This window comes from Xenopus tropicalis, chromosome 1, assembly GCF_000004195.4.
Source record: "Xenopus tropicalis strain Nigerian chromosome 1, UCB_Xtro_10.0, whole genome shotgun sequence".
In the NCBI taxonomy this organism is placed as follows: Eukaryota; Metazoa; Chordata; class Amphibia; order Anura; family Pipidae; genus Xenopus; species Xenopus tropicalis.
In genome coordinates, this window is record NC_030677.2 from 183071119 (window position 1) to 183082148 (window position 11030).

Below are 11030 nucleotides of genomic sequence, written 5' to 3' on the forward strand. Positions count from 1 at the left end.
TTTTTCTTTCCAGGAAAATACATGGCAGAATGTTGATTTTATCCCATGTGAGATCACATATACGCAGAGCAGCCTTCCTGTTAACTTATCGAAAACTCTTCCATATTGCTGTTTTAATTATAGATATATATTTTTTAATTTTTGACTTATTTTAGAAGGTATTTCTATATTGCTGCCAACTTTGGAACATAAAAAAAAATGCACTTTTTTTAAGGAGTCATTTTGTTGGAATATCTACTACATGATGATGTAGCACTGAAATTTTCTTCAATCGTGGTTAAAAATTATGATTTTTTTTTTTTAATTATTTTATGGCAATATTTTGCATTTCTATTAAGACACAAGTTACATATACAGACCCATGCTACTGTATATAGAATGTATACCATGCGAGCACCTCTGTCAGTCCTTAGCCTTATATTTGTTTGCAAAACTTTCTGGTGCAACTGACAAGTGTCTTTTACATGATCTAAGTTAGTCATGGACAACCCATGCCCCCCAAATGTTGATGAACTACATCTCCCAGGATCCCACCAGCAGAAGACTCTGAGGGTTGTAGTGAAGCAACATCTAGAGGGCTGCAGACTGCTTATGCTTGATCTAATTGCTTAGTATATTAATGGGTTTAATATATGGGTCTTCTTGATTCAATATTAGTAGTCACAAGTGCAGCCCAAACCTGTTGCATTATTAAATGCAGCATCTGCAGCCATTGGGAAGCCTCTGCAGGATAAACCGCATGCAGTGCAGAAGGGATGTGCAGTAAATAGCCTACCATTATAACTAGAGCTAAGAGGGTGTTGGGTTTAATAACCCTGCAGAAAAGCTATACTTTGTTATTTTTGTGCGTCCCACTCAGTTGCCAAACAAATGTGTTTTTGTGCGTAGCACATTAACATGCCAAGCCTCAATTTTCCTGCAGTCTCCTTTATTTTCCATCCCTTCATGCGCAGAGTATATGGCTAAATGGGATACATCATGCCATGCTGGGCTGTAAGGTACTGTGGCCCCAGATGCCATTGGGTTTGTACCCTTATTCATCCTCTCTGGGATGTTTCAAGTCAGACTGAGTGGGGCACTGCAAGGACTGCTGGAGTTGCAGAACATCTGCAGTAAAAGTTGCACAACAATCAGTGCATGTTCCAGTGCAGTATGTCGCATTCTACTCTGGTGGCTCAGCAGCCAAACTACACCCCCCAGCATTTTATGATGATATTACAGATACAATACAATTACAAGGTGCCGCAGAAATATATATGGGAGGTGAGGCATTTCTCAGAATAGAAAAATAAGTCCAAAAGACTCTGTCTGATTTACCTTTCATTTTTATCATTTTTATATTATTTATTTATTAAATAAAATGTAGCTAAGCCAAATATAGCCACTGCTGCCAATAACGACCAATGGCATTGGTGGGATTTTGTTAGAATTTATTCTGGCTTGGCTTCTGCCACACAGGTGCAACTGTCGCCTGGGAATGTGTGGTCATTTTCTTAGTTGATATTTGCACCAGTGCACTATATGGGGAGAAGAATTACCCTGTAGTGATTTTGGGCCTGTGCCATGAGTGCCCTAATCTGCACAGATAATCTTTTTTTGCAAGAAAAGAATCCTCAGGCACACAATGCCAGGCATATAAATTGTATTCAGCCAACACAGAGCTGCCATGTTTGTAATAGACTTTACTGACCATGTCTTTTTTTTTTCTCCACTTCTTAAAAACTACTGTATTATCAGTTTATAGTTATAGCAAGAAACCCAAACCATTCATGGTTTCATTCCATAAGAAGATGCTCCCTAAATGTATTAAACGCTTTAAAAAATAAATAAATAAAATGCAGTACGGAAACACTAAGGGCTATGGTACATGGGGCATATTCTCTGCCATTGGAGAAGCACCTGAACCACCACCACTGCCTCCAATTTGCTTAAATGGGAAGCACACAACAGCTGTAAGACATTTTAGCTACACAAAACAAGGAGAAGGATTGTATCCACAATTACTCAAGCCTGCTGGTCACTTGCTAAAGGCAGCCATACCCTGGCCAATCCTGTACAGTTTCTGACCAGCTGTACAAGGGACCATGCATGCTATGGCCACCTTTCTATTGTTCCGTTCATTCAGGGGAGCAGCCTAAGCAATCCGACCAACAGGAGGTGAGAAGGAGCTGCTGCACCTACACTTTCTCTTCTGTGGATGCACAATGTGCTGGCCAACACTTGCATCGGCAGATCAAACCTTTCTAATGGATAAACTGACCGATATCCATGGTACCTGGGTAAAAGCCGGCATTGTCGAGCCAACATACACATACAAAAAAAATCATACCAAACAAATGGCCAGCTGTAGCTTTCTTGTAAAGGGGCCAGTGTACGTTGAGGATATACTTATCATGTAGCCAGCAATGCTGTCCAACACAGCTACTCACGTCAGATAGAACAGTATTCTAGAAATGTCTGCACCTGCAGTTCATCATTTTAAGAGTATCCTCAGCACTCACTGGTTGATACCCAGCAAAGGCTGATAGTTAATGGTAGGCATAAATCCCATGGGCAGTGTTGCACAGGGTGTTCCAAACACCCATGGTTTCAAAACACCTTTCTCTGCAAACAGTTGCTTTGCAAGGGGAAGGGCACGCTCCATGGCAGACTCTGGTGCCAGTAAGGTATTACTCAGGAATGTGAAAGGCATGGTTCCCAAGTAATACCCAACGACTGGCATAGGAATCACTTTTCCAATTGATCTGAAAGTGGCTGCCAGCACAATTGCTGTGGCCTAATGGCAATCAAAATGCCCCCCCCCATGCGCCACGGCCCATACACTAGAACTTGCAACTTCCTATGGCACAGACAGGCTTATCCATATAGATGTACAGTGATAGCCAAAACACCTATGCAACAAGTGGGAATTGGTTCATTTTAGTTTTATACAAGACTCCTCACACTCTGTAGCCTCTCAGCGCTCTGTCTTGGAGGAATTCAGCATCTCTGTTAAGTCTGGGAATGGACAGCCCAATAAGTGCTTGTCTTGCTGTTAATAGATGCCCAGACGCCAGTCACAAGCAACATGCTGCCATTGAAGCCAAGGGCTGTGCAAATAACCTTAACCACTACATGTTACTGTCTGTAGCTGCAAATGAACAATCACTATTACACTAAAACCCAAGAAGCTTTAGCTGAATAAAGCTCCACAATTAAGCAATAATTCTGCTTCTCGTTAACCCTTTGCTGCCAGTACTGATTTAGCAATAGGGCAAAGCAATAAGACTGCTCGTTTTTGGAATGGCAACAAGTTTATATAATTTCTTCTTATACCGTTTTTAAAGCCAATATTAACACTTTTAGGTATCTGTATTGTAATCTGTTTGTGCTGCCTAACCAGTACTTGGTTTGACTGTTTCTTTGCTCCTACCTGGAATTTACATGTAATGCTGCATAGACATTAAGGCATAATAATCCTATAGGTAAGTCTCAGCACTTTTAATCTCACTTTGGGTAAGTATTGAGAGACTCGTTGGTTAGAAGAGCAGGTCACAATATTGAAGCCATACAGATTTTTATGGGACTTTTTACTTGCAAATGAATAACAAGTATAAATCTACAGGTTGATGCTGGTATCTGCCATGTGATATATTCCGCCTAGCGAGCTGGTTCTTGCTTCTGGATACAGCGATAATACCCCTTTGTAGCTGCCTCTTGTCTAGATACATTTGTAAACACTGAAAGCTAATGTACCTGGGTTTTTATGGAGTGTTCTTACTTCTGGTTGTAAATTAAAACAAAACAAGTTTATCTTACAAAAAAATGTAAATATTTTTGATTTTTTTTTTCATAATGTAAATTTTACAGAATATGGTGCATCTGTAATAAACATGTAATATATATATGATTTATGAAACTGTGAGTGTTCTGTTCATTCATGTCTTGTGACGTTTGCCCAGTACAAAGGTGGCCCATTGGCAATATACCCATATTGCTGCCTGGAAGGAACTGGCCAGCCAAGAGCTCAGATGGGCAGAACCTCTGCTAGAGGAGACACCAGCATTAAAGGGGTTGTTCACATTTAAATTAACTTTCATTTTTGCTAAGAATAGGTCATTCTGTAACATACTAAAAACTGAAGGGGGACCACCCCTTTTAACCAATGCTCAGCACTCAGCGGCTGCTGAAAAATTGGTGGAACATTATGAATTTAATTGTTAGATATGTCTATTTTGCAAATTCAATAATATGTATTATAATCCACTACAAATTCATCATTTTTAAAACCGAATAATATTAATTTGGACCTCTTCCCTGAATTTAGGTCAGATTGGTACAGTAAGGAGTGCAGTCCCGGCTGTAGTATTTATATAGAGACTTGTGCCTAGGGTGGGAGTAGGGTTGCCACCAAGGCCCTGGCCGGGATGACAAATTTATCGGCAATGTATTTGCCAGTAAATATGTAATGACCTGCTGTTTCACTTTCTCCCATAACATTCCAAATAGTTTTTCTCTAAATCCAGCTGCAAAGCTGGGGGTGGAGTACCCCACTTTTCTGCACTAGACTAGATTTAGTGCACTCACAGACCCACCAGCAGTACATAGGAAAGAGCAAGGCTGCTGCTGATAATATGACAATGTTACATTGATTATAATTACAGACGCTCATATACCTAGAAATGTGGAAAAATGGGTTAGTTCCTCTTTAATAATTGTCTGTCCTCTTTCATTCGTCATGGTTATTAGCAATAAAGCAAATCCATGTTATACCAGGATGTATTAGCCGTACTATTTGTAGAGGGAGCTCATAATGTTTAATCAGGAGTTTGCATCATAATCACCAGAAACCAGTTTAGTCCGACAGCTCTGTTCTTCAACTGTAAGGAAGCAAAAGTGCAGTAAGTGTTGCACAGACATGGCCATGTACTCCATAGACCACCCCCCCAACTCAGCAAAGATGATCCTTTTATAAGAATCCATTACATTTTAGCGGGTGTTTGCTAAATGTTTATGAAAATTGAAGTTGTTAATGTATTGAATGATTTTTAGCAATTGACCCATTTTTGAAAGCAGCGTATCATTATGCTTACAGTCGGATCACTACCACTGACAAACACTGTTAGGCTTATGTCTTACAAGCAACAGATTCAGATTTTATGTCATCTCAACCGCATAAGAAACTTTTACAGCGGGGCAAAATTGTTGCTTCCTACTCTCTCTGCAGGTGAATAGAAGCCATTGTGGTATGTGACTCACTGTGGTGGATGGGAGTGCGCCGGTTTCGCTTTCGCCTGCGGAGAAATTGCAGGCAGACAGAGGCCCTTATGACATTAGCCTAAGAATAAGTAGTAGCATTTCATGGCAACAACCACCCTAGCCAACACTGAGCCCCACACCGTGGTAACCTAAGTGGTTGCTACACCTCCATGCTGATGTATGGGTCCCTCAGCCGGACTGCCCAACCAATATCTGGCTGCTTTGAAAATGACATTGGGATGACACCACATTGATGTGTTGTTTCTGTGGGCTTGCTGTATATTCTGGTTGGTGATAGATGTTGCCAGATTTGATCTTGCATGCGGATGGCCAAATCAGGCAAAATGTATGGCCGGGGAATGCTACCTGTCTGTGCACTGTTATTCTACAGAAGGAAAGGGGCTTGTTGAAAAGAGGGTTGGGGTTTGGGCAGAAAACCGCAAGGAAACACCAGGTATCCGCTACGTGTGCCAGCATGCACCCAGCCAACACTGCTTGTGCTTACCCAGTGAATATTAATATGTAGTAATAAGTGCTGCTGAGATTGCACCTTAATAACTAGTTACAGATTGACTTTCTCCCAACATATATACTGGAGCCTGTTTTTCTGGATTTTGATTTCAAAAGCTGCTGCCAGTGGTATCTATTAAAGCCATTTTAGTGGTTAATATGCTTGAGAAGTCAGGGGAATGTTCCCTTGCTTTGCTCTCCCTCCCTGCTACTTAGTACCAGTAGTCACTCACTTGCTACAACATGGAATCTATGTATATATATATATATATATATATATATATATATATATTAATCTATGTATATATATTAACCCTGAAAGAACCAAGAGTCACTTATGCTATTTTCCTTCTTCAATCACAGAACAAACAGGAGAGCAGATTTCTGCTACATACTTTCTTTAGTCAGGGAATAGCAATGTGCAGAAGGACACGGCTTTCAAAAAAGAGTGTACATATCTTCAAATAATATCTAGATTAAAAGGAGAAAGAAAGGTAAAAACTAAGTAAGCTTTATTAGAAAGGTCTATGTAAATACAGCCATTAACACTTACAGAACTGCTGTTCTGAGTCCTCGGTGAAAAGAAACACCACATTTCTTTCCTTCTGTTTCGTATACATGATCTTCTAAATGTTCTTTGGAAAAAGACTAAAATCTAGTAGCCCGCCTTAAATCTTTACTACTGTGGGCGACTAATCTCCCCAAAATGCCTATCCACTGCCAAGAATTTGAATCACTGGTGGGATGGCATACATGTTGCAACTTCGGGTGACTTTGGAAAACCAAAGCAACATGTATGCCATCCCACCAGCAATTCACATTCTTGCCTGTTGGAAGGCATTTTGGGGAGATTAGTCGCCCATGGTAGCAAAGGTTTATCCCTAAGGTTTCTGCAGAATAAATATAGCATTCTAGCTTGCACTATTGTGACTAATCTATTGCCAATAAAATGCCTGAGTAGCTTTCCTTCTCCTTTAGGGCTATGCGATTGCTGCCATGAAATGCCCAGTGACCAACTCTTATTGTTTTTGTGTGTGTGTTTGTTTTTTTTACCATAAAGGTACACAGTGACACAACTTACTGAGAGCAACAGAGAAAGAATAGAAAATCCAGCATCTACCTACCATGTTGGATGCTGTGAGCCTGGACAGAATGAGAACCCCTAAACTTATTCTGATACTTAGCATGTATATCCACGTTAGTGATGTGCAGGTTGGCCCGATACCCACAGGAGCCGCAGGTCGAGGATGGGTTCAGGTTGAGCTCTTCCACTCGCCCTCCCTGCCTGCGACCCAACACTGCTGGTTGCCTCTTCCAGCTTGTGAATTTATAGGTGTGCGCCCAACATGCCCTGCCTCTTTTGTGACATCATTGTGGGGCTTCTACCCTTTATTTTTATTTTTTTTTAGAGGGGAGAAGTCGGGTAGGGTTCAGGAGGAGTTTTTCTCGATCTGCACCGACTTGAACTGTCTGCAGCTTTTATTAGCCCCTTTGTACCCACCTTTACACGCATGGAACCACCTCTCACATATATACAAATAGTTCATAGTGATGACTGTTGGCTGTAGTGTTGGCCATACTTTCCTTTCATTTATGACCCTAACACAAAATGTGGCTGTCCTGGGCAGTTACTGGCAGTTTTAGACATATTTTGTTTGACAAAATAACAAACCTGCAGCTTTGTGTCCCAGTTATTTTCAAAGGCAGTTGCACTCTATTCAAAGCTGGAACTGCACACAAAAATTTTAAAAGATGAAGGCTATATTAAAAACTTCATGATAGTTCTTATTTAACAGCTACTGATATGTCATCTATTATCCGCAATGCTTGGAACCTGTGGTCACATTTTTGGATCACAATACCTGTACCTTAAGGCTGTTAAACATAATTTAAACATGAAATAAACCCAATAGGGTTGTTTTGCCTCCAATATGGATTCATGCAGCTTAGTTACCAGCAAGTACATGTACTGTCGTATCATTACAGAGAAAAATTCCAATTATTTGCTTATCATGACAGGTGGCTTCTATTTACCTGAAGGAAGCACTGGGGGTACTGGTAATGCAACACTATGGGGCACATTCATGAAAGTACGAGTTCGAATCCCAAAATGGGAAAAATTCGGATTAGATACGATAGTTTCTGATGATCGCAAATATCACAAAAATAGTCACGATAATATCGTACTGGCGATCCGAAAGTCACAAAATTTTCATATGGAACGATCGTAAAAGGCAGGAAAACCTTTCTGACTTTGATCCTTCTGTGCATGATTTTGGAAGCCTCCCATAGGGCTCAATAAGCACACACAGAAACGCTGCACTGAGTCAAATGATTTCTTGTGTCTTTTTTCCTGAGCCTGAGACACACAGCTCTCTCCCCTCTCCTGCTCCCCCCTCCCCCCTTAGGGATGTGGATCTCAGCCAATCAGCAGGAAGCTTCCTCATAGTCTTACACACTGTGCATGTACACTGGTCTTGGTGCAGGAGTGAGGCATTATGGGAACTTTCTGTACACAGCTCAGCGTTTTTTCTTCCTGTTTGGCTTCAGATCATCTGAACGGAAGAAATATGGGGAGACGTAAAGGAACAGTAACATCAAAAAATTAAAGTGTTTTAAAGTAATTAAAATATAATGTGCTGTTGCTCTGCAAAAAACTGGTGTTTTTGCTACAGAACAGCTACAATAGAAATAAGCTGCTGTGTAGCCATGGGGGCAGCCATTCAAGCTGGAAAAAAGGAGAAAAGGCACAGGTTACATAGCAGATAACTAGTAGATAAGCCTCATATAATGGGGGTTTATCTGTTATCTGCTAAGTAACCTGTGCCTTTTCTCCTTTGAATGGCTGCCCCCATGGCTACACAGCAGCTTATTTATATAAACTATAGTAGTCTTTCTGAGGCAAACACACCAGTTGTAGCAATGCAGGGCAACAGTACATTATATTGTTATTACTTTTATACACTTTCATTTTTTGGTGTTACTTTTCCTTTAAAGGCACTATTGAGACAACTGAAGGTATGCCTGCAGCTTGAGATTAACTCTTTATTAAGCTGGCCATACACTCACCGATACTATCGTACGAAACCCCGTTTCGTACGATATTCGGTGCGTGTATGGCATGTTGGCGAGTCGACCGATATCGCAGGAAGCTGCTGATATCGGACGACTCGCCGATCGGCCAGGTTAGAAAATTTTGATCGGGCGCCATAGAAGGCGCCTGACCAAAATCTGCCGTCAGGGCTGAATCGGCAGAAGGAGGTAGAAATCCTATTGTTTCTACCTCCTTATCTGCTGTTTCAGCCCTGACTGTGTGTGGCGGATCTATGTTTTGTGCGACCGATGTATGGCCAGCTTTAGCTTCCTTCTCCTTTAAACCTTCTCTAGCAATCTCAGTGGCTATGTAAGATAGGGGAGCCTAAATACACACTTTATCTCTGTGCTAACTCACATGGATAAGTGTTACAATCATGGGCTTGGGTTTTAACAGATATAACGCACCAGCCAGTGCTCTGGAACACGCTGATAGCCGAATACAAGGTAAAAGGCAAGGATCTCACATGTGGTTTCCTTTATTTTTAAAAAAGCAGTTTTTAAATGCTTGTGTACAATCAAAAGCGCACTGACAAACTATTCTGAATTTCATCTACACATTATTCTGCTTCTTTTTTGTTTTACTTCTTGACACAACTTGCTCTGTGTACTGTACAACTGTGGGGTAACTATTTGGATGCACAGGTGAAGGGTTGAAGTTTGTGGCAGATGACGTACCGATAGATGTGTCTGTCCCACAGAAACCCTCCATGCAACTATACAGCACAAAATACTAATGAATGCTACAAAACAATTACCCCTGTATTTTGTAGCAGATGGGCCTGATATATGCATCCTTCTGCAGCGGAAAGCCTCCGACTGTGGACCTGACAGCCTTTGGGGTGAGAACAGGGGGCCCAGAATGAGGGACAGATTCAGGGTGCCTAATGTTTTGCTGTTAAAGAATCCTCTAAAAGGATTATAGTTATATATATATATATATATATATACCTGTTACCTTGTGATGAGTTAAAGAGAGCTTTTTTAGAATGCAAAATGAGGGCTAAAAAGTCTAAATAACACTCCTTTACTGTATAAGAATGAGTGTTTTGCAGGGCTGAATTACAAATGCCCCATATAACAGCTAGCAGGGCCCTCACCCCATAGGGTCCTAGTTATTAGTCAGCTGCCCAACAAGGCTCTCTGTTTGGTGGCACTGCCAAGTAAGTAGAATGGGTCCACAATAAAAAAAAGTACAGCCAACTAAATTACCCACCTGGCCATACCCTATTACACATCCCAGCAGCCTCTTAAATCTATAAGGGGCAATGTAAAGGTTGGCATACGTGGTAAGATCCACTAGCTTAGACCTGCATTGTGTGGGCAGCTTGTGTCAGTTTCTTCTTCCATTTAAGTTGGCCATACACGCACCGATAATATCGTATGAAACCCCGTTTCGTACGATATTCGGTGTGTGTATGGCAAGTCGGCGAGTCGACCGATATCGCAGGAGGCTGCTGATATCGGTCGAATTGCCAATTGGGCCGGTTTAAAGATTTTGATCGGGCGCCATAGAAGGCGCCTGACCAAAATCTCCCTTCAGCGCTGAATCGGCAGAAGGAGGTAGAAATCCTATTGTTTTACCTGCCGATTCAGCCCTGAACGGTTAGAGACGGGTTGTACCATCTTTCATGCGACCAATGGTCGCACGAAAGATCTAAAATCGCCACGCGTGTGGCCACCTTAAAGAAACAACTCCCTCCCTTCCCTAAGTTTCAGCCATTGAGCAGTTCATTAACAGAGTGCGTCAGAGTGGATGGTAATTAGTTTTATTAGCTTCTCCTGTTGGGGAGAACCAGGAAGTGATTAAGTAAAACTGGCTTCATTTGCATTTTTAGTGGAAAAATGAATGTTCAGCGCACAGGGCTGCCACCTTGCCCATGTCATAAGATACACTCCCTCATTATGTGCAACTGTGTCCCCCAACATGGCCCTGCCCACTCCGGGAGTTATGTCAGCCACATCCCCAGTAGGAAAGCACACGGTAGAGCAGCCCGGTGGGTTGCTAGGGGCGGGGCATGTGCCTAGCAGCCATATATATATATATATAGCCTCCCCATGAGGTACAATAGAGATTGAATCCGTGTGGGGGAGTTGGGAGCCCTTGTTACCAATCCGGCCCGTACTTATCACTTACAAACACTCCCGCACAGCTGACACCTGTTCCGATGTTTCGCCGCATTTAGGGC

General features: G+C 41.7%; 1 protein-coding gene across 1 annotated transcript in view; it reads left to right on the top strand.

The window, feature by feature from the left end:
• The window catches only part of fcho2 (FCH and mu domain containing endocytic adaptor 2), a 73320-nt gene extending 69422 nt beyond the window's left edge, over nucleotides 1–3898 (top strand). Inside the window, 1 exon segment of the mRNA NM_001142071.1 lies at nucleotides 14–3898. Within this exon segment, the coding sequence (NP_001135543.1) occupies nucleotides 14–36 (23 nt within the window). The 3' untranslated portion in view covers nucleotides 37–3898.
• The last annotated feature ends 7132 nt before the right edge of the window (nucleotides 3899–11030 follow it).